General features: G+C 39.9%; 1 protein-coding gene across 1 annotated transcript in view; it reads right to left on the bottom strand.

The window, feature by feature from the left end:
- Positions 1-20,538, bottom strand: part of LOC137172247 (testican-2-like) — a 47,722-nt gene extending 27,184 nt beyond the window's left edge. Inside the window, exon 1 of the mRNA XM_067576557.1 lies at positions 20,073-20,538. Within this exon, the coding sequence (XP_067432658.1) occupies positions 20,073-20,258 (186 nt within the window). The 5' untranslated portion in view covers positions 20,259-20,538. The remainder of the gene's footprint in view (positions 1-20,072) is intronic.
- Between the last annotated feature and the right edge of the window lie 4,116 nt (positions 20,539-24,654).

The raw sequence follows: 24,654 nt of genomic DNA, 5'->3' as shown, positions 1-24,654 counted from the left end.
CATTGTTGGAAACAGTGAAGAGTGAGAAACTCCCTCTAGACAGCAACCATAGCTGAAAAGCTGAGAAAAGCGTGGGACTTATTTTAAGCTAGGACCAACCTTTTTCCATATTTGAAAACATCTTACCACAAACCCTTGTTACACGCTGCCGAACCAACGTTTCTTCTCTGAATTGGTGGTCCAAGCAAGTTTAGAAATTTCCTTTAGAAACTCTTGGAAAATACTTCGGCAAAGACTTTTATAGCTGACATTTGGTGCTAAAACCTGTGTCTGATGGCTTTACTTAGTTGCATTGCAAAAAGCGGCGCTCCATGCTAACAAGTATTGAGTCATGTTCATGTTGTGTACATTCACATGAGATTTAAGATAGCTATCTTCAGAAAAGTAGAGGTCATCATTCATAAACATCTTAGTAGAAGAAGAAAAAATAAGTAGTGGATTAATATCTATCCACCCATACTCAGTGTTGTGTAATTGGTATCTAAAACAGTGGTGTTAAGCCATCAGTAATGTTTAGCCATGTTTATCTACAGCTTAAATGTTAGACGTCAAGTGCAATTAACAGGCGATACCCTTAATCCTTGACACCTCTAATACAAACTATGTTTTAATCTAAAAATAAAGGGAGTATCTATGTTTTTGTCTCCAAAGAGATTATTCAAAAAACTGCACGGCAGAATTGTCGAAGAGGAGCTTGTGGGCTCCAAGTGTTCGAGCTGAGAGCTGCCAGAGCACGACCTCACTTCAGCTCCTCAGAGAAATGCTTGCGCTGTAAAAGAAATGTCACAGTGAAAATCTGCATCTCCTCGCCTTGCTGCAATGATCCATCACGTGCATTCAGCCCGCTTGCTTGCTCCATCACTGCAGCTCATCTGTCCCTGTAATGTGACAGGGTCGGTACAGTCTGGGCTCTAAAGGACACACAGACACACAAAGCTAAACTTCAGCACACACACACACACACACACACCTTCAACACTTGTCTGCTGTAGTGAATGTGCTGGAAATGGTGGAGACATTTGGAATCAAACAAAGGTGGGTGTCAAAAAATTCTTAAAAGCACAGAACATTTTACGAACCACAACACCTCCATCTATTCTACACGAATATTATATATCAGATAATGATCAGAGTTATCTCATCCAGATAAGCTGCTCTCTGACCACCGCAGAACATCATATTCCCTAATCTAATTCAGAAATATCATATTTTTCTTGATTGATTCTTATCTAGAGATAATGTATCCAAACAGCCTCTAATGTATAGATCATCCTGACTTACCTCCACCAAAGGAGGTTATGTTTTCAGTCCTGTATGTTTGTTTAACAAGATATCTTAAAGGAATAGTTTGACATTAGATAGTTAGATCAATACCTTCCTCATGTCTGTATGTTAAAAATGAAGCTGGCTCCAGGAGGTGATTAGCTTAGCTTAGCATAAAGACTGCTTATTCAATACAACAAAACTCTAGGAGGTCACTGCACCCGGCCAAGAAAGTTACGCACATAAACCCCGCATAAAACCACAGGCCATTGTTTCCACAGTTAGATTTTTGTATGGATTAAACAAACAAGATATGACATGTTAATTTCATCCAGTCTCTACCAAACGTCTTACATAACACATTTGGATGAACCCGATAAAATAAACAGACATTACCAGCCATTTTCCAAAAATTGGCTTCTTATTTTTATGGCCTATTTGACATAATCTGCTTTGAACCAATTATGCTAATGCAACCAAATTTAGATGACAAACGCACAACTTAGTGATCCTGCAAAACCTAATGGCATTTTGCTTTTAGGTGGCACATCAGCAACATGATGAATTTAAATGTTCATTACTCTTCTTTTTGCAAAGCCCTCTTCTCTAAAAACTCAATCAACATATTTATCTATCTCTATGTTTACTTTAATGTTGGATCCTTATGATTTCTCAACGGATTTCTAAACAGCCCCCACACCACACAAGTGTTGATGCTGCCTTCAAAAACCCATATTACTGAAGTCACACATACACTCTTGATATATCAAGAGTTTTATTTCAGAGACTCTGCCTCTCAGCGCAGTAACTGTGTGCTTCATCCTCCACAATACTCCTTATTGATATTCCAGAGATGATATTTGCAGTGAAGATATCACTTAAGCAGCAGAATATGAGTTAGAGGCTAAATGATGATCTAGACATTCTGCATTTCCTCCAGTTGTCATTTATCCAGCTTCATGAAGTCATTTACTCTGGCGGTGACTGGATAAACAGCAGCTGATGGATGGACTTGTGATCCAGGTCATGTCTGTAATTAATGGAAACCTGAGAGAGGCGTTCCTCAGCTGAATGCTCAGCTCTGGGCTGGGGCCGTGTCATCCTATCAGATCACCGAGGTGTGTCTGACTCTCTGACTGGCGGGACATTGTCAGCTCATCATTACTCCGGCCGTCATTTGCACAGTAATGTGCTTTGCCTGATTAATGTGGCCGAATTAGCTACGTCTCCCTGCCTACTTTAAATCGCTGCAAAAGGGCACACAGGCGGAGGCTGTCTTGAATCTACATTCCGCTCTCCATGTCTCTGTAGTTACCAGGGAGCAGTGGGAGTGCATCTTGCCTTTGCCATGACATTATGGTGCTCTGATTCAGCATGCTGGGGCCTGAGTAGTGGAGGTAATGTCTCACTCAGTTTGTACCCCGCCGTCTTTGAAAACGACAGAGAAATGGGAGAGACACTAATGGCGCGGACCCACCACAGATTGAACCACTTAGAAATGCATTAGAGTGTTCCAAAATGAGGCTGTGTGTCTTTCGGCCTGAACCCACTGGCTTTAGAGTGGCAAAACATTGCAATTTCACTTGAACATGAGGCAGAAATCACACAGAAACTGCTAAGGACACATTTTCACATCTCCTTTGATTCCGCATACCAATCTATGTGGTATAAAGAAACCAATCCTTGGGTCATTCCTTCTCTTATTAAACCATGACAGGTCTAAGATTTCTTCACCATATTCACTCTGACAGATGCTGCCATGAACTATGATTGTATTACAGGTTGTTAAAGGTGATTACACACGGTGTACATGAAAGGTGCATGAGATTTTTCATCACACTCCAAAGACAAAAAATAAGCAACCCACGGGGAAAAATGAGGGTGTCTCGATTGCAACAAAACACCAGAGCATTATGGGATTAAGTCGCAGCCCAGCAACACAGAGCTGGATCAAATTGATCATTTGAGCCGGAGTGCTCGGGGGGCCTGCAGGCGAAGGACGCATGTTGTTTCACAAGGTAAGACTCTTGCCTGCAATGCAGTACAGGTCGAAGCACAATCTGCAGCCATCTCTGCACACTGAAGGGCACGTCGCTCTTCCTGAGCCACGAAGTGGTGGACTGTCAAGCGTGCATCCATCTGAAACATTTGCACTGTGCTGAAATGCAGAAATAATCAGGCTGACTGGGGAATTTGGTTTAGCTCTTGCCTAAGAATGCAGAAGATTTAACTAACTGGCCATAACACTTTGTATCCAGTCACAGGCTGGTTTATGTGTAGTTAACATAAATGAGGCTCTTTCCAACCTGAGAAAAGTCTGAAAACATTAAGACCTTCAACAGGCTTTTCTTCTGAGCTGCAGCCATTGGCTAACAAGACCTAATTTCAAGAAGTTGCATCACAAAAATTAACCTCTTCCATTCTCATGATTCTTTTAGCTGTGGTCTCAAAAACCACTGATGAAGTGACACATCAAACAGTGGCCGGGCTCAATTCACTGTAGCAGACTCCACCGCTGAATGAAGGCATTGCATGCTCTGAGAGGTGCAGTAATTGGAGAGGAGGAGGACGGCGTTGCAGAAAAATGGATTCTGTTGGACCCTGCTGCTGAGCCAAGCAGAACCCTGGAACGGCGGAGACTCTGCAGCATCTTATCGCTCCCTCCCCCCATTTGCAAAACAAAGAAGCAGAAAGAGAGGAGGCGAGCCTTCAGGTTGAGCTCCACACAGATGCCCCAGGGAGCTCGCAGCTTATGCAGGGCCGTCTTTACTGTGCTGAGCCACGCTGCTTCTGCATACAATATTAGCAAGGGGGGAAAAAAAGCCATACTAAAGACAAGCTGAAGCATGTGGCTCCACAGAAACAAAAGCACCTGATGCCTGTGTGCTATTTTCACTTTATAGTAGCTAGACTCATCAGTATTGATCTGCTAACACAAAAAGTTATCAGTATACATACATAGAAAAATGAGTTTAAATCTTGTTTGGTGTTGGCATACTCTTCTAATCCAGGAAACTTAAATCAATATTGAATGTGGTGGTTGCTAAGAAAATAAATTCCACTCCAATAGACTCTAACAAACTGACTTTGTGTCCCCAGAGAAAAACAAGACCAGCAGGGTTTTTACTACTTAAAATACAAGCTGTCTTCATGAATTGGTTATCACAGACTTCTGATTGATTTGGAATTTTTTTAGGGTTTTAGCATACATATGATGGCCAGATTCAAGTGTGCCTCTTTTCCCCAATCTTAATTTAATTTATGGAAATCTGTAAAAACACAGCAAGAAATGAAAAAAAAACAATCGATTTTATAGTTTGCTTTACTCATTTAACTGTCATAGCATGGGCTTGTTATTTGTACTGTTTGTTACCGAGTGACTGCTGTAAGATATTTTTGAGTGTTGACATGTAATTATCCTAATTATCGCTTGGAAGAAGAACAGTAAATGTAATCAAGGGGGAAAACAGTATTCATGTAGACAAATACAGTATTTCTTTACATCATGTTGTCAGTCTTTAAGTGTCAATCTCAGCTTGCTTGAAAAGATTTCTTTATTCCAAAATCCATGGTGTATTAAACCCCTTTTTTTTCCCAAATTGTGTATTCATATTTCCTCTTGTTACTTAAAAGACTATGCAAAACGTAGTGGAGAAAGGTGAGTGAGTAATGCTTCCCTTTTTTAAAAATGAGTCCGACTTGATCCTAAGTGAGAGACACAAATCTCTTAAAGGATAAGGATGGAGATATTCTGTATTTTTATCATCAACAAATCCCATGAAAAGCCCAAAACCAACAATGAATGGATCCTTCTAACAAGTAATATCCGTGCAGCCGATGCCTGATTCCTCTGTGCCATAGACCTCCATTATTGCACAAAAACTGTTTGAAATACATCAGTTTTACACTGGTTGACATGTTCCTTCATTACGATCCTCAATCCCACATAAAGCTAAAATCACAGTGAATTGCCATTTTGTTTCACTTCATTCATTCATTCATGTTGATTTCTGAATGAGAGGGTGTATGTTCTGCCCTAACCAACCAGAAGCAAGTGATAAATCTATCTCCAGCCTACTAAATTTTCAGTTAATGTTTTTCAAGATATCTGGTTTCTAGCAGGAGCTTCATATTTAGAAGCTACATGACAGTGGTATCAAATTAACCTTCTTATCTAATTCTCAGCAAAAAACAAATAAGTGCATTTCCCAAAAGAGTTGTTACTTCTGTAAGTTGACTTACAACAAACTGCAACAACCATTTCATCCACCCTGGTCGCCGTTTTTGTGGCCATTATTCTGTGGCTTTATTTCATGTGTATAGCTATGTAGGACGATGACCTCAACACACACAATCACACCTACAAAGCTCTTATTGGTCAGCTGTCTTGTCGCCAGACAAAAACATCCAACTGTCAGTGAGTACAACACCAAAACCAATGTGAAGGAGGTCTGGAACAAGGCTTACATACTTTGTCCTGCTGCCGTAAATTCTCACTGAAAGACCAAATGTGAATCATCTGCAGCTAAAAATTGTCCCCAACAAATCAACTATTTACTCCTACTTGATTAAAGTTATACACAACAGTGCCCAGCTATGTCAGGATATTACTGAGAACTTGTGTGCTTGGGGCTGAGTGCCATAGACAGGGAAGGGAAGTCAGACAGTATTGAGATGCAGACTAATGCATTGTTGGTTTTGGTCTTTTTGTGGCATTAATAGACAATACAAAAAATACAGAATCTGATCTGCTCAGCAGCCAAAATCCTGTGTGAACACTTTGGCTGTACTGAGCAGCTGTGCAACCATTTGAGCGTGCTGTAGAGAACTGTCAGCATGTGTATTCAGCAAAACCTCCAAAAACTTATGATTACAATATCACTTCACTATCTGCGCCTGTGATTATTATTTTATTTGCCATTTCCAATTTTTTAACAGCTACGCCTGCTGTTTAAATTAATTAGGCTCCATGACAAGTCCATTGAAGCTATAGAGCTCCTTTACAACTGTCAGACATATGAGTTTAGAAACCAGCGGCATGGTTAAGAGAAGATAATGATGATAACCATCCCAGTTGAAATGCCACAGGGATCTGCATGACACAGCTCACAGGGGTAGCTAAGTTAAATATGCTAGCTGGCTGATTACATTTAATTCCCCCTGTCTGCCATGGCAATGAGAACAAATTGGGTTGTTGTGGCTGCTGATAATGCTAATCTCCTGCAGTGGCAGCGGGATATTACAGTAAAACAGGGAGCCACATTGAGATGTCACGTTATGGCTTGAGGAAGGACTACATCACGCATAAATGAGATTCTGTCGGATTCTTTCAACTGAGAAAAAAGCTATTAGCGCTTTAGCTCTGCACCCTACCCTGCTATACGATTTGCTTAAGGTCATTTCAATATGACTTTGTAGTGTGTATCCATTACCCTGCCAACTCCACAAATTAATAGTCTCTGTCTCTCTCTCCCACACATGCAAACACACATATCCACCACATGCCACACATACTAAATACAGCTTGTACACAGACAGGATCGCAGTCCCTTCCAAGCATGTCCTTGACACCTCTCTCTTCCTCTGACAGTTAATACTGAGAGGAGGCTCAGCTCTCTCTGCTCCTCCATATGCAGCTCTGGGACAGTTGAGCTCAACACGGCCAGACACCTGTCTCGTCCAATGTGAAAATCAAACATACAGAAGAGGGCTGATTCACCTCAGGCAAGAGCATGTCCTTAAAGTTTTCATATAGCTGCCTGGCCTAATTGTACAGTACTTGCCCTGCTGTTTCAACAGTGAGTGATTTGTGGCCTAAAGCAAAGAATCTATCAATGCCAGGTTGAACCTGAGCACCTTGCATTATTACACCTATTATTACTGAACATAAGCGATATGGCTGTGTTTGCTCAGACCACGTGTTTAGTGCAGCTCAGTCCTCTGCGATTCATAACAATAATGGTGGCCCTAAACACACATCTATCAAAAACATAAAGACACCTGAAGCAGACCTGAATATATTCAGGACAGCACTTTTCTGCTGCCTCAGTATATTTACTACGTGGCTATTATATGCACAGCTATGTTTGCATGTTGGGTTATATATATAGTGGATATATATATATATATATATATATATCCACTGAAATAACAGGTCCCATGACTAGGCCCTTACTGGAGAGTGATTTCAGCAGGTGAAGCCTATTTACCCAGTGAAGGGTAAACTGAGGTTTCTGCCTCGTGTCTGTGTGTGATAACAATAAAGGTCATTGCAGATAAACAGATAGGGATGTCACTGCAGTCAAGTAGTATATGGATTTCCAGGTGGTAATAAATACAGTTGGATTTCTTATTATATGTCTGTAATCATGCACGTGATATTTTATATTTCTGAGGGAAGAGCTAGTTTTAGTGAATCTTAATCTTGCAAAGAAAGCCAAAAGGGTCAATTATCTCTTCTCAAACCTAAAATTATTTGAGGAACACAGTTCTATACAGAACCTCTCCAGATTAGAACGTCTTACCGACTCACATCAAATATATGACATATATAAGGAGTTTCAAACTCTAAGTGAAATACATTTTAAAGATGTACTTAATCTTATTAGGAATGCTAAGAACGGTCGATTATCTATCTCCAGGCCTACATCAAATTATCTGAAAGATGACACTCTAAAGAGGCTCTTCAGATTCAAACCTGTTTTCACTCACATAAATTACTGTATTTTACAAATATAATCAGCATGAATTAATTGTTGTGTTAACTTCTTTTTTCCTTTCATTTTTCCTACATTTTTTATTTGTCTTGCTGCTTTTTAGCCAGGCTAGCAGCGATGGCTGTAGGGATGGTAATATCATCGTTAAGTCCACTACTTTGGTCCAAACAATAATATCTCAGTAACTGTTGGATTGATTGTGTGAGGTGCCCTGAGGATGAAGCCTACTGACTTTAATTATCTCCTGACTTTTCCTCTAGTGCCAGCAGCAGGTTGAAATTTGTGGTTTTTAGTCAAATGTTTCGACAACTATCATTTCGATTGCGGTGCAATTTGGGCATTCAAGTTCCACTTAGGACTAGATGTTAATTTGTCCAGTACTTTGGATCATGACAAAATACCTACACAATTAATTACACCCCATAATCCTCAACTGTGCTTTGTGTTTGGTGCTAATTAGCAAATGTTAGCATGCTAACATGCTAAACTAAGATGGTGAACATATTCCTGCCAAACATCAGCATGTTAGCATTGTCATTGTGAGCATGTTAGCAAGCTGATGTTAGCATTGAGCTCAAAGAACCACTGTAGTATGTAAAGCTCTCAGTCTTATTGTTTAGTTTTTACTTTTATGCAATTATATACAGCTGTTAGTGTCTATATTTTTTGTTTCTTGTCTAATATTATGTTTGTGTATTCATGAACCCCGGGAAGCTTTGCAACCACATCCTCCAGTAAACAATGAGAAATAAAGCTGGTGTTCCATCAGTTTCCATTACTGATGCATAGTCAGCAATGATATAGTTCAGTTTGTTTGTTAAAAAGCTGAATCATCACTTGAGTCTTGGGTGTGCCACCATGCCAGCCATGACTTAAGACAGACAAGCAGAGTGGCAGCATAAAATCGCTCTGCCTGCTGCAAGGCATAGAGGAGCTTCACCAGTACAGAGACAACTCTCAGGCAGATGCCACTATAAATAATGCATGAACAATAGAGCCAGAAGAAGAACCTTGGAAAGGCTAATTATTCAGCCCGACATTTCAGCAACTCACAGAGAAGTTAACGGCTAAAAAAGATAGAATTCAGACCGTCTGCTGCTGGTGCATGTGTTAATATACTGATGTAGTAGGTGCAGCCAGGCTCCATTATGAAACACATTAATCTACATGTACTGTGCCACCACAACAAGTTGCTTCCTCGTACTCAGTCATGGTGAAAAGGGGAAAGAGATTTTGTATATTTGGACAATCTGTGGGCTGTGGAACATGGCTTTGCTTATGAGAAAGCTTTCCTTCTGTTCAAGGCAGCCGTTGAGCTTCTCTCACTGTTTCCTTTGCTTTTTTTTTTACAAAGCATAAATTGCTATCTGGCGAGAAGAGCTTTTCCACAGGAGCAACAACACAAAACAGCCTCTCCACTCAATTAAGAGCCACCCACGCTTATGTTGGGAAGCCAACAGGATCTCCTTTCTTCTCTGTTTCTACTGTGAATCGTATCTGCCCAGTCCAAACACTCACAGCAAATCCCCCCTCCCGACATTCACCTCCAGCAAAAGACATGCACGGTAATGACAAAAAGACAAGAAAGCGTCTCTTTCCACTGCTTCTGCCATTTTGATCCTATTAGCGTGCAACGAGCGGAATTCCACAGATAGTTGGTTTGATAGGCTGATCTTCAGATTCAGAAAGCAGAGGAAATACAGATAACTATTAGCTCATTTAACTGTTATGGTTTCTCCCATCTTAATTTTCAACCCCCGCACTGCCATTCACTTTTAATTGGAAATAGGCCTCATTATCATATTTTCTACAATTGCATACTGTCCTCTTACTCTAATTTTTCATATCCGTAATTACACTGGCTGTTAGCACTGGAGCATAAATCCTGTGGGAGGCTAATAAATGGCTGAGGTTGATGACAGGAGCAGAAAAACCCACAGCTGGCAGCGTGTCTTTGAGCTAAGTAAAGGAGCTCAGTGTCACTTAGGATGCAACAGCATCATGTTTGCTCTTCATCTGGAGAAAAACAGAGTGAACCCTGGTCCTGCATTTATCAAAGGGCTCTCACAGAGGAGCTGTTTTTGATGTAGGATCAGTGACCGGGCCATCGCCAACATCTCATTCACAGTAGCACGGATAAATAATGACTCTAGCTGGTTCATAGATGGATGAAGCACCAGGTTGCTTATTAGAGCAGAGAAGAGATTGATTAGTTAATCCATCCTTTGCTGTCTTTATGTAGCCTAAGCACTGCCACATACACTTTCTTATATGTCACTGGGGCTAAAATGTGCTTGAGAGATGAAATGATTTGTTGATAAGTCAAATAACAGAAAATTAATCAAGAATGTTGACGGTTCACCAATCATTTATGTCATGGCAAAAATTCTCTGATTCCAACTTGTCAAATGATTTTCTTCTTTTTTTCCGTTTCTCATTATTGTGAATTGAATATCTTTAGCTGTTTTTAGCCATGCTAGCGGCGTGGCTCTAGGGACGACAATGTCAGCCGGTCTGTCCACCACTCACATATCTCAACAACTATTGGATGGATTAAGATTACATTTGTGTACAGACACTCATCATTCCAGGTCATAGATTCCTTAACTTTTACTCTAGCACCATTATCAGTTCAAATTTTTAATTTGTCCAATACTTTGTTTCATTACCAAATACCTGAAAAACTAGTACGTCATCAGCCTCAGTTATACTTGCTGTTTAGTGCTAATTAGTCAATTCGCTAATGATAATGATAAACATTAAACTTGCTTAGCATCAGCATGCTAGCATTGTCATTGTGAGCATATTTAGCATCCAGATGTTAACATTTAGCTCAAAGCACCACTTGACAGCCTCACAGAGCTGCATGGCTGTAGACTCTTAACTAGCTTACTTAGTTTTTGACATTTTAAAACAAAATAAAAAAAATCAATAGATTAATAATGAATGAAGAATTATTAGTTGCAGTCCTAAAGCTTATACATGTACAGTATATGGAACATTTCAGTTATTTTCTCTTGCTCCCTTTCTCCACATACAGTATATTCCTTCATGAATATTGAGGATGTAGATTTAAGCACACTGAGAGGCTTGGGGGAAATTTAAAGAACTGCTCATTGTTATCTAATTATTGCATTTATCACTGTCTTAAATCGAATTAATTTGTTCGTATGCACCGATAAGGCTAATGATCACTCGTATTTTTGACTCACTCTCTGCTAATCTTAACAACCAAAGACGCCGAGGAAGCCATTTACCTGAAGAAGATGTAACAATTTTCCCTCATTAAAAATGTAGCTGGCAGTAGAGCAGGTGCAAACCTTAAACAGCCCTCTGTGGCTGAAAGGCTGTACAGCTCCTTAATGAGTTCCCTCTTTGCACCGCTCACAGAGCGAGATGGGAGAATCTAATGTGGCCATGAATGAACAGCACAGTATTGTTCACATGAGCGGTGGCCTGAGCTCCTGCTGAGCGGATCCACCCGAACGCACCAGAATGCAAAGTGGTACTTGTGTTAGGATGAAAAATCGCGGATGCATTAAGTAGTCAAAGAGGTTTTAAGAGTGATGAGCAGATTCAGGAAGACACAATCAGCTAATTAATTACTGCCGAGCTTAATTTGTGGATTGTGTAGCCGGCTTTGTGTGGGTGAATTCTGTGCAAACATGAATGCGGGGGAATCTTCATCGGGAGATTTTATGTCTTGACATTGATGCCAGTCATAATGGAGCTTCTATAACACTCTGTAACCTGCTGTGGATTATCCCGACACCTCCTGCCTCTGCAGCTGTTGGTCTTATTGTTCTCCCTTTTAACATTTCCTCATTATGTATCTGTGCTGGATAATCATATGTATACTAGTCCAATTTAAACACCAGTCACATCAATCAAGCTGGCATCACTGTGTTTATAAAGCCCACGTAGTGATTTCATTTTTTTCATGTTTTATTTAGATGCAGTATGAATTTTTCTGCATGCTGTTTTCTCACCACCTGTTTGCCAAGACAGCTAGTAAACAAATATGACCCCTTCACATTTCAGATGGTGCATCTCTCTGCCTGGTACATCAGAGAATAGTCCCATCTGAGCAGAACCGAGCCAGCTCTGCTGTCTGTCTCCCTTCAAGTGCAGTGGTTCAACATTCGCATAGAGTTTTTGATGAGGAGCCTGTAGATTCACATGGAGAGACAGGACTAAGCACCGCTAACCATTCATGATCATTTTATGTGCCTTTTCTCTCAAATTTGAGCAAAATGCTAAAATACAATGGCTAAAAATGTAAAAACAAGAAGCCAAGAACTACAAAACAAAATCATATTTCACACATTAAACATATTTAGAAATATGTTAAATGGCTTTCTTGTTGAGAGTTAAATAGCAAGATCAGCACTCTCATGTCCATGCACCAAATACTCTCTGTAGCTTGAGTGCAGAGGCAGTTAGCGGCTTAGTCATCAATCTCAGCTAACCGTCACTGCAACCGACAGCTAGTCACCATGAAATAGTTACCCGTAAAACCACAATTTATCGTTTTTGTATTTCTGTTTAGTGACGGATTAAACAAATGAGATACAGTGTGTTAATTAATGAGCTTTACAGGTGCTAATAGGAGTATTTTTGAACTTTGGACTCAGCCATGCTAGCTGTTTTCCTGGGCTTCCAGTCTTTATGCTAAGCTAGGCTAATCTCCTGATGCCTTGAGCTTCATATTTATCTTACAGACATGAAAAAAGTTTCTATCTTGATATCTTGCTCTTGTCAAGAAAATGAATAACTGTAATTTCCAAAAGGTCAAACTATTCCATATATAAATAAACAAATGGCCCATTCAGAAAATGAAACTGAAAAACCAGTTATCAAATGGCAAGACAAATGACATTTTACCAATAAAAAAGATAATAGAAAACAATATAATAAATCACAAAATAGAAGTGCACTTCTCAAAACAAATAATTTTAGTGCTTTAGCAGTCTATTTGATTCAATAAAAGTTCTCAATAATCTTCCTCACCGCTGATTGGGAGTGTGTCAAGAAGCCACGTGCTCATGTCACATCTTGGTACAAACCAACATAACTGAGGACATGCCTGCCTATATTTCATGAAAGCATGACTATTCTAGAGCTGCAACAATTAGTCAATTAGTTGTCAACTATTATATTAATCGCCAACTATTTTGATAATAGATTAATCATTTGAGACATTTTTTAAGAACTCTCTGAAGGTCGGTATCCTGGCTAGTAGCCTCTCTGATAACATCCAGTCTGTCACCTGTTATTGGTCTTGTTGATATCATCGGCTGTACATAGGCTTTAACATCATGTTCTGTGTCAGATACACTGTCCCACAGAGTGTCAGCCACGACGAGCTGCTTTTCTGGGACATGGACAACTTCATCATCTCACAGGTGCTTTGTTAAGTTTATATGACTTTATCAGAGGGATAAGCAGTTTATGATCTGTTTGCAAGCAGAACCTTTCCTTGCCTTGTAGGTACTTCACAAACCGCTTGCATGTCCAAACACTTGCAAGGCATTCGTTTTCTATCTGAGAATATCGTTGCTCTGTGTCAGTCAGTGTTTGTGAGCAAAAGGCAACTGGCTGGAGTCCATCTCCCTGCTCCTGATACAGAACACCTCCCAGACTGTAGTTACTTGCATCTGCACTAATCACTGTTGGCTTGGTTGCATCATAATATTCCAAGACTGGTGCAGTGGTCAACATGGCTTTCACTTGTTAAAATGCTTGTTCCTGTTCCTCTCCCCAAATCCATACAGAATCATTTTTTAATAGTTAATGGGGTGCATGATAGATGAAAGGTCAAGGAAAAACTTGCCCAGGTAGTTGATCCCAAAATGCTGGATTTCAGATTTCCCAAACTGACACTTGTCCTTGTTCAGTTTCAGTCCTGAAGCATTAATGGTTTGCATTACTGCTCTGAGGTTGTGGTCATGGTCAGGATATCTTCCTCTCAAAAGGGTGCTCATTTTTTGCTGAAATATTCCCAGGGGAGACGTGATGCTGAAAGGAAGCCTCCAAAAACAGAAATGGCCCACTGGTGTAAAGAAAGTTGTGAGCCTCCTGCTGTTGGCATCAAGTGATATTTGCCAAAATCCACTCGAGGCATCAACAGTGGAGAAAACTGCCAGAGAGCTTTCGTGCAATGTCCTCCAGTGTGGGTAGAATAAATCTCTCCCATTTCACAGCTTTGTTGAGCTTAGTTTGGTCCAGACAGATTCTGGGTTTCTTATTCTTTTTAATCACAGGCACCATAGGAGCACATCAGTCGATGACATCTTTTACCTCCTCAATGATGCCTACTGCATCCATTTCAGTTATTCTTCCACTTGAGGTAGGATAGAGATATGTCGTGGTGTGGTGATACTGTAGGGCTTAGCATCTGGCCGAAGCTCTGTTTTCACTGGATGATAGTTTAATAGTACAATGTCTCCACAAACATCCTCAAATGACTCAAGTCCATCCACTCTGCGTACAAGCCCCATTTTGGTTGCTGTTTTTCGTCCAAGTAACCTAGTGGTAAATTGGCCTTTTATGACATATATACAGAATGTGTATTTCTGTCCATGTCTCACACAGTCAGTCAGAAATTTGTCTTTGCAAACAAGCTTTCCACCAGGACTTGTAAAAACTGCTTTAGAGTTTCTCAGAAGAGGGCACTGGGACAGGCTTATGTATGTGTGTTCTGATATTACTGTAATATCTGCGCCTGTGTCAATTCTATTGCACAGTAGTACCATTAATTAGCAGATCTGTAAACCATTATAGATCTCATCAAGATCTATGTCCTCTGAAATGGCTCCTGTAGTTTCCACTGCCCCTACGAGCTTAGTTTTACACATTATTTATAAGTGGCCAGTCTTATTGCACTTACGGTAGCGTTTTCCTGTTGCAGGACATGCTCCAAGCTCCTGCATCCTCCCACACCTTTAACAGTTCTTGTCATATGTTGCTTTTGATGCTCCTTTAAGTTGTCGATTACCTTTGACTTTAGCATGCCTCTTCTTAAACGGTTTGAATTATTTGAATTTGCATGTAACTGCACTTACTTCACTTTCAGTAGATCTGATGCTGGTATTTTGCACTTTAATGAGTTCAGACTGATAAGCAATGCAAATGGCTTTCTCCAGGGTTAAATCCGGTTCCACTTGTAGTTTCTGAGACATGTTGCTATCTGGGATTCAAATGACAATGCAATCTCTTATCTGTTCGTCCTTAGTTGCTCCAAAATCATAATCTTCTGCCAGTTCGTAACAATGTCTTGCAAACGCCTCCGCACTCTCCCCCTGTTGCTGGTCTGAGTGTCTGTGGAAATATGCGTGCTTGTGTAAAGTGTTCCGCTTGGGCACGAGATGTTCATCAAACTTCTTGATTACTGCCTCGTAATAATCATCATTGTCCTTTTCCACGAACGTGAAGGTGCTAAATATCGGCTCTGCCTCTTTGCCCATAGCATACAAGTCTTTACTGGAATGACATTATCTTCCTGGTTGAGTTTCACTGCGATCCAATAGCGAGAGAAATGATGGCCGATGGCTGGGTGAAGTCAAGTGATTCCAGCGCTTGAAACTTGGCCATTTCGCTGCTCCAAACTTACCTCTTTTCTTATTCAGCCAGAAGGGTCACTTCTGACACCATGTCATAAAGTTCACTGCCTCATGCTGTTGAACTTAACTGTTTATTATGATTCATAGTCATCCATGAACAGACCAGCACATAGCACCTTAGCTGCTGTGACTTAGCTTCTCAAAACACACAACTTCTACCTATAGACTTTATGTAAAGATGGACATTGCAAGGCATAACATCATCCATTGGTTTGCATTGGAGCCAGTTTGAAGCCCAGAGTTGCTGCTTATGGTCAGCACCATCTTTTATGTTTGGAGCCATGAAATAAGGACTGTGGGGTGTTTCCTTTCATGCTCTGGAAACACAACCTGCTACCATGGACTGAAGCTAAGGCTAGCTTAGCAGGAACACCGAGCGATGCAGACTGCTACAGACATTAGCTAACTAACACGGCAAGTATCGTTATCAAGTAATATTATACTTATTGAAATATTGTGTCAGTAGTCCGACTCAGTGTGAATCCCATAGCCGGGGAGCAAACTGTCAATCACAGCTGTCAATCAACACCCCCACGGCAGACATCAAAGCTACTATTCGTCTTTATATCTTATTATCGGAGCAATAATTTCCAAAATGACCACCAGCACACTTATTAGAGGGCCCAAAATTAGAGTTTGAGACCGTAATGACTCGTTAAAAAAATTGATTGAGGGTCAAGCTGTCCACAGTGCTAGCTGCTAGCTTGGTTAGCATGTTGCATTTACAATCTACAGGGCCATAATTTACAAAATGAACATCATGATGCATTGAAGAAGACTTGATTCTAGCGATTGAGAGCATAAACTCATTAGGAAAGTGTTCACTGAGGTAGTAAATCAAGTGAGAAGTAGGGTCATTTTCTCATAGACTTCCATACAACTAGACTTCTTTTTGCAGCCAGTGTAGTCGCTTCCTGCTGGCCATTAGAAATAATGCAGGTTTAAGGCCCTTCCCATTGGCTTCACTTTTCAGACCGGGAGCTACCCACTTGGTTCAGACACAAGCGTATTACTTGAGGCCTGACAAGATGGATTCTTACGTGATCTTGTGATGTTGTGATCTCGCAAATTCAGCTGCCTCGCAAGGTAAGTTTGAGGAAGTCTACAACATACCACTATGCACACACACACACACACACACACACACACAGTGGTTATGAAAAGTATCCACTCCCCCAACTGTGACTTCTTCCATCTTTTGTGGTTTCACAAATGCGAATAACAGCAGATTAATTAAACTTTAATGAAACTAATCATCAGATTTGTTTTCACTTTGACATTTAAGAGTCTTTCTCTAATGATCAGCTGAAGAAAAGATTAATTAATCCACTGGGAGACAAAGAGGTAAAACAATAAATCAAGCAAAAAGTATAGGAGGGTGAAAACTTTTCACTAACACTAGTGGTGAAACAATTTATTGATTAATCAAGTAGTCAGTTGACAGAAAATGATTTATTATAAATTATAAATTAATCTTATAAGTAATTTATTAAGCAAATGTATGATTCTAAATTTAAATTAGATTGGGTTGTTTTTGGACAGATGGTCATTCAAAACAAGCAAATTGAGGATGTCAGGGAGATGTATTGGGAATTTTTTCACATTTTCTTGATGTTTTGTAGCTGATTAATTGATCATTTAACTTGTTTCAACCTTAATAGACAATGTATATACATACAGTATGAACTGTAATCCTGCTACATATTTTGTGGCCCTAGATCAAATGCAGGACCCCAACTTTTAAACCACATTAGTGACAGCACTTTATCCTCTTTTTTATTATTATTATTTCTGGGTTTGTTTTAATCACACAATGACATCATGGCTTCCTCACAACATTTTGCATTTGTCACATTGAGATTCCAGATGCAACTAAACATAAATACATTAAAGACACATCTAATACCCAACCTCTGGAAATCAGTCAAGCCAAGCAATGATCCAATCAGACAGTTCAGTCAAACCAATCCAAACACCAGCAAAGACAATATTCAAATTTGCATGACAGCACAAATTTGCATTTCAAGTACAAATTCTCTAACTGGGCTTTCTTGTTCCCTGAGGGTCCAGGGCTCTAAGATACATTCCTGCAAGCCTCCAAGCACAGTCAAAGGTATTACAGCTTCTCTCTGGCTATCATTGATAAGAATATCTGTCGGAGGTGATATTTTCTCAGCAACAAGATCAAACAACTGTCCGGTTGTCAAGGTAGAGGCTTGGATCTGAGCCGTTGCTAACCAACTCCTCCTCAGAGATCTCTTGCAACCTGATTCATGCCATGTATTCTGTCTTTTGGCACCAGGGAGCCGTCATCACTTTACCGGTGCGGCACACCCAGCATCACAGTCTCCCAACCCCTAACCATGCTCACTACAACCCCCCAATCACCCATGTTATTCCCTGGTTGGTTGGTTTTTTTTTGGATCATGACAGGAGAGTGAAAATAGAGGCTGGATGATATAAAATCTATCAACCCTACTGTATGAATCACAATAAATATAAAAAACACCTCTCAGCAACACCACACACCACAGCATCCAAAACGATCATAAAGTTGAGTCAATGTCTCTTGAAAGTGATTTAAACAAAAACTGCTCATTACTATCTAAATGAAGGCAGGATTTATTGCAGGGCTGTTGTGTTAGACTGCTTTAGTTTAACTTAATAAACTAGAAATTTATTATGTATCAGTGATTGATATTTCCTGATGTTTGCCCTGATTATTTAGGGTATGATGAGTTTACACTTTTGGACTGGACTAGAGCTGCAATGATTAGTCGATTAATGAACAGAAGGACTAACTATTTTGATAATCGTTTTGAGTAATTTTTAAAAAGAAAACATGTCCATCTTTTTCCAGCTTCTTATTTTTTCAAATTTTTGTCTTCTATGACAGTAAACTGAATATCTTTGGGTTAAAGACTGTTAGTTAGGATAAAAGAAGACATTTGAGGACATCACCTTGGGCTTTGGAAAACAGTGATTGACATTTTTCACCATTTTCGGGCATTTTATAGACCAAACAACTAATCCATTAATCCAGAAAATGAATGGTGATGAAAATAATTGTTAGCTACAGACTGGACTGAGGTGGTGTAGATGATATGACGATATAAAACAGAGGTTTGTACTCAGAGTAAAATATTGTCTTTTGAGGTTCACATTCTCTTTATCTCTATTCTTTAGCGATCAAGCACAAACATTTTGGCCAATGCTTTCCTCAGCATGCAGAAGTCAGCATGCAGGAGCCTTCAAAAGACACTTTTTTACTCAGCAAAACAGTTTACCTTCAGTTGGAAATGCAGATTTTGCTGGTTTAAAGACACCAGGTAAGAGCTTTGATCCTTCACTACACTGATACTGTTAATATTTAGGTAGCTTTCATATCTCTAGTTGTATCAGCCCAGTGCTGACTATGTTGCAAAATTAATGAGCAGGACTTCTTTACGAAAACATTGGATTTACAGCATTTTGCACGACCTTGATTTGAGAGGTATTTAATTCAGTGGATTAAAAACTGACATTCCCAACAGGTTATAGTATCTATAAAATGTTTCTCAGATTATATTGCTATCAAGCTGTATTGTTATAAAGGATATTATCCATATCATCCTCAGCTTAAAGATTTCATTTATTTATTGGAAATTCAAATATGAGGAAATTTAAGTTGGTAAGAGATTCATTTTTCTGTATAATGATAAGTTATTTTATCTCTAGTGAATGGTCCTTCTGGCATGGCTGAACAGAATAAACAAATCTGTCCATTTACAGCCTTGAAATCAGTCTGAACAACAGATCCACATGAGAACAAGAAATGTTTTACTCTTACAGGCTACTTGATATTTGTGATTTAGAGAACAGGCAACTGATGTCTTGCTGTGTGGCTTTTTTTATCTGAAAGCTCTGGAAGCCTCCAAACTGTGAGCCTACATTTTATGTGCAATATGGCAGATCAGTGGGTATTGATCAGGGAATACAGACACTGTTCAGAATATCACAGTTTCCCAGAAGGAGCTTGGAAATGGCTTTTGAGACTTGGAGCTAATACCATGGATTTCCTGTGAGTTGTATTTCATTCACTCTCATATGGCAGGTCTGTAGATGAAAAAAACAGTCAATTCAACCAAAAGATTATAAAATTGTAGCCTGTTTGGCATGTCAGTCAATTTGAGGGCAGTCAATGTGTGAAATACCCAGAAAACGCAGAAAAAGGCACGCGCACACGCACGCGCACTCCAATTATTAAACATACTATCCTGTGTTATATGTTCTCCCTCTTTTTTGAAGTATTTCTATCGCACAAACTGCTAATATTGCGTGTATATGTGCACTTCAGAGCGACAGTTAACTGTGCGCAAAATCACCTGAGCAGACAACCCGCGTTGCCTCCACAGGCAGCATCTCAAACACCAGCACAGCACCGGACGAGATATAGAAAGATACGACACGCTGGTCAAATTACACTAAATACACCACTCACGTCTCTGAAGCGATTCCAGTGCTTGATCTTACGGCTGTACTGGGAGATGGTTGACAGCCATTGCTCATCTTCCATGAAATTCCCGGCTTTCCCTGTTTCTTTCCCACTTTTCACGTCCACCTGGAGCGAGAAGCCCACCAGCAGGCACAGGCAGGCGACGACTCTCACAGCGACCATGTTGACTCAGGCAGTTCGGGGGACTGGGATGTATCCTACTGCTTGTCCTCTAGCCAAGGATCCACATACAAGACTGCTGCTGCTGCTGAGGCTGCTGCTGAGGCTGCTGCTGCTTCAACAGACTGAATGGAAATGAGAGAGAGAGAGAGAGAGAGAGAGAGAGAGAGAGAGAGAGAGAGAGAGGGAGAGCGAGAGAGAGAAGTTCAACTCTACACACACAGGATGTACTGTATATATATATACATAAATACATAGATATACTATATATAATTATATATAATGTATACTCTTGATGCTTTTGCAATGTTGTTGTGGCAATCATGCAAATAGAGGGAGAGAGAGTTAAAGGAGAAATTACATCCTGCACTAATCATTTATTTCTGCTTACTTGGTTTCAGTATTTAAGTGTTTTTAGTCTGTCTTTTTTTCTTGTTTAAAATACCAGCCCCCACAAACACACACACACACTCCCTAACACTGCATGAGTGATACAAGTGGAACAGATGTTTATTGTTGTACTGATGATCAATCAGATTTTATTCATTGTTCTTAATAGTTCTTGGCAGAAGGCCAGGGCTTGTCTAATTTTTATGCCAATAAAGTCCCTCTGAATTGAGTTCCAAGCAGACAGTGAAATTGGTGACTCAATTAAACAATTAAGTTGGAAGAAATGCGGGGAAAATTGCAAGCGGCTTAACTATAAAAAAAATGGGCTTCACAGACTACTAAGGGTCACCGAAAGACTCCTGAGGGGCCTGAGGGCAAATTAGTTTCAATTTAGATTAAAATGTGCTCAATTTCACCCATAATTTGTTCATTAGCAGAACTGGGAGAGAATGAGTCAGATCAGAGGTGTCAATAAGGTGTCTGATAAACCTGAATCTCTATCAGATATACCTGGAGCAAACATTTATCACGGCTCTGTGGTCTAAACTTCATAAACGAGCTACTTTTTGTACATGAATTATTTAGGGCACTGTTTTATCTTGTGCTAATTCAGTATTAAAATGCAAACCCAGCATTCTCCCTAAATCCTCTCTACAGTAGTTTCAAAGTTTAACAGCAGTACATCTACAGTATTCTCTCCCTGACTGTTGCAGTACTTTGTAGAAGCACTATCACACACATTATGTGGAGTGAAATAATTACATCCAACCCTCAATTTTGATTTAATCTTTTTTTATTTGAGGTTCTGTTGCATTGATAAGACTTTATTTAAGTCAATCCGAGTACAAAGACAGAACCAGAACTGACACACGACAGCCGCGGGGCTTTGAAAAACCAATAGTCCAGTCCGGAAAGGTCTGCTGCGTATATGACTGGGTGCTGCTATCTTTTTTTGTGATTAATACGTCATTGTGTATTTCAGCAAATAAATAAAACAAAATGAAATACTGTAAAACAAAATATAAGACCAGTTCCATACACTTCTACCACTATATAGGTCACAACACAGCCAGATGAGCTGTTGCTATTAACTGTATGGTAATTTGATATTACACAAATTAACATAGGATCAAGCTAAATTTAAGTACAAACAAAACTGGATTTTGACACAGATTTTGACTCTGTAAAACAAGGCCTCAAGATTATTATAGATAACGAAGCAGGACCCACCTTAAGGGCTTTATCATGCATTGATATTGTGTTTTAGCAGTGCATGTTCTCAAACAACGTTCAATTAAATTAACACAAACCAGTTGACACAGAACAAGCCTGGACTGTTCTGGGACAGTTGCCCGTTTTGCCCAGTTGGTTAATCTAGCGTTGGGTCACAAGACTTGCCTCAAGTCTTTGTAAACATCATTTCAAGGTTGAGGGAAGACACAGGATCCAAGAGAGATACTTATAAACATATATGAATATATCACCGAGGCACATAGTGCAATCAGCAGGCACTGGATACACAGATATACATATACAGCTGCTGGTTGCCACACAGTATCTTGATGAATGTTTTGACATTTTCATACAGAGTGTAGGTCGTTTTCTTCAAAGGTAGGAACATCTTTTAAAAGCCAGTATTTCCGAAAAGGTTACCCTTTTGTATATAACAATAATCAAATCAATTTAGCTGTCTGGGATTTTTTTTATGGCTACATTGGCTGTCTTAACACAAAAGTGTACTTAATATCTAAACCCTGAGACCTTGACTAGAGTCTTTAAAAGAAAATCTTTCTTTGGTTTGAACAATGATGAGGGTGGATCTGTCTGAGGGACTGCAAGACTGAAGAACTAAAAAAAAAAAAGTGATGTGTTCTAGCTGCTACTTTTTCCTTGAGCAAACTCTGACCTACAGAGTTTTGCTGTACCTGCACATCATTTTAAGTCTGCCCACGTTATTCCTGCTGCTGCCTAAACTCTCCATGCCCTCTCTCCCTCTGCTCTCTATTTCATCCCCATGAAGATAAACATAATCCAGCGCTCAGCTCAGAGTCATTTGAGTTTAAGGTTACCAATATTGGCCAAGGCTGAGTAGCCAGGGGGCAGGATCACATTCCTGTGATGCTGCTTAGCTTGCCCTAACTTACTCTGACACTGGCATCAAAAGAGTTGATGTGGCAGATGCAAGCTTTTCCTGAATGTGCAGAGCTCCAGGATTGGGGAAGCAAGGGCGGCAGGAGAAATGTCCCGCAGCGTCAGCCAGCTGTGCACGTCAGAAAGCACGATGCGCTGGACATGATGTGTTAATCAAGAGGTCGTCATCAGTCATGTCATGATCAGGATGTATGTGCTGCAGATTAATGGTCACACAGAGTTGCTCAGAAGCATTTTTAAGACTGTGTTCTGCTCTGCACCATTAGCTTTAAAAGATTGTTTGAGGGCTCAGATGTTATTTGGATGGCTCTCTCTGGACTTTAGCAGAGGACGTCTCCTGAGGGAATCCTACATGTGCAAGAAGAGCAACAGCAAGTGGAAAACATGATTCAGATGGTAGGTTTTGGGGATCAGAAGGCTCAAAGGATTTTTCTAATTGCATAGGGTTTCTTGTATGAGAGCTTGAGACTGCCTCTTCTGCACCATCAATATCACAAGTAGCAGCACTGTGACCAGGAGCCCTGAAGGAATCAGAGCCAGTAATCACAGCAAACCATTTTTATACTTACAGAACATACTGTGAAGTACAGTGGGGGGGGGGAAGACTTTCTAGCATGTTCTTGCTTCACTAGTCTGATTGAATTCTCAAAAGTCGATGTCTCTACCCAGTTTAATCATTTCAGCGGTGATCTTTTCCAGATTACCAAGTGACCATTTGTGCCTCTCCACTGTGATGACAGTCATGGACAACAACCTCTAACGCCAGTTTAGAGGCTCTCGCATTCATGATTGAAATTTTGTCACATTTGAACAAATCAGATTATCTTGTCAGCATTCACAACTGCAGCCCTTATGCTCCCATGAGGCTTTCAACAGCCCCTTTTGTGGCTTGGAGTCATGTGATGTTGTTGTTGAATGATAAAAAGGATGCAAAGACATTACTGTCCAGGACAGTTATTTATCTAGAGATATGCACAGAAAGTTTCAGCTCTTAAAAATGAAGAAAAACAAAACACAGCACACCTGAATGTGACACGTGCATCAAGGGGACAGACAATTTACACAGCATCTACTGTATGTATATGTAACTGTTGTCATGCTTATTCATATACCAGATGAAGGTTGTATATAGAACAATCGACACTGATAAATACATCAAGTTTTTAACTTTTATCCCACTAGGATCTTACAAAAACACTTTTTTCCTTACAGTTAATTGGTCAGGAGTTGGATTTTCCATTTGTTACCATAGCAACATAACTCAGCTTGAACTTGAGCTATCTTCGGGAGCTGAGATCAATCCCAAAGTTTCACAAGACAGATCCTCTTTAACAGGATAAACTCAATAACCAGTTGGCTTTAATGCTCGAGTTGACTTTCATTTCTGTATTTTTATGTCCTTATCAAGGCTGAACACATTCTCACATGATTAACAGCCCTGTAAGGATTGCTTCAAGAATAATGTTTGAGTTTATTTGACCAAAACTTGTACACTAACACACATCCAAGGAACAAATGTGATTTCTTCTATTTTCAACATAGAAGCAGCTCCACAGCTTGTTTAACATCTTCTGCATATCGGAGTCACGCTGTGGAAGAGTGCCTTTAATTGTAAAAAGGATTAACTGATGTCATCAGTTTCCCCCTGTTCCTCTCTAGGCAGATGTTGATAAAACTTATCTATCCTGTTCACCGAGCGCAATCAGTTTACACAAAAGGAGTTGAGGGGAGAAAAGCTTCATTTGAATAACACCAGACAAGACGGTGCAGCAAAATTTGAATTATTGCTTATCTGTAAATGTTTGCCGTCTTCAAATGTAAACACATGGCTTTCTGTCTTACATGAGCGTTGCTGTTT

Source organism: Thunnus thynnus, chromosome 20, assembly GCF_963924715.1.
Source record: "Thunnus thynnus chromosome 20, fThuThy2.1, whole genome shotgun sequence".
NCBI lineage: Eukaryota > Metazoa > Chordata > Actinopteri > Scombriformes > Scombridae > Thunnus > Thunnus thynnus.
The sequence above is the reverse complement of the archived record's forward strand: the minus strand, read 5'-3'. Positions and strand labels throughout refer to the sequence as shown.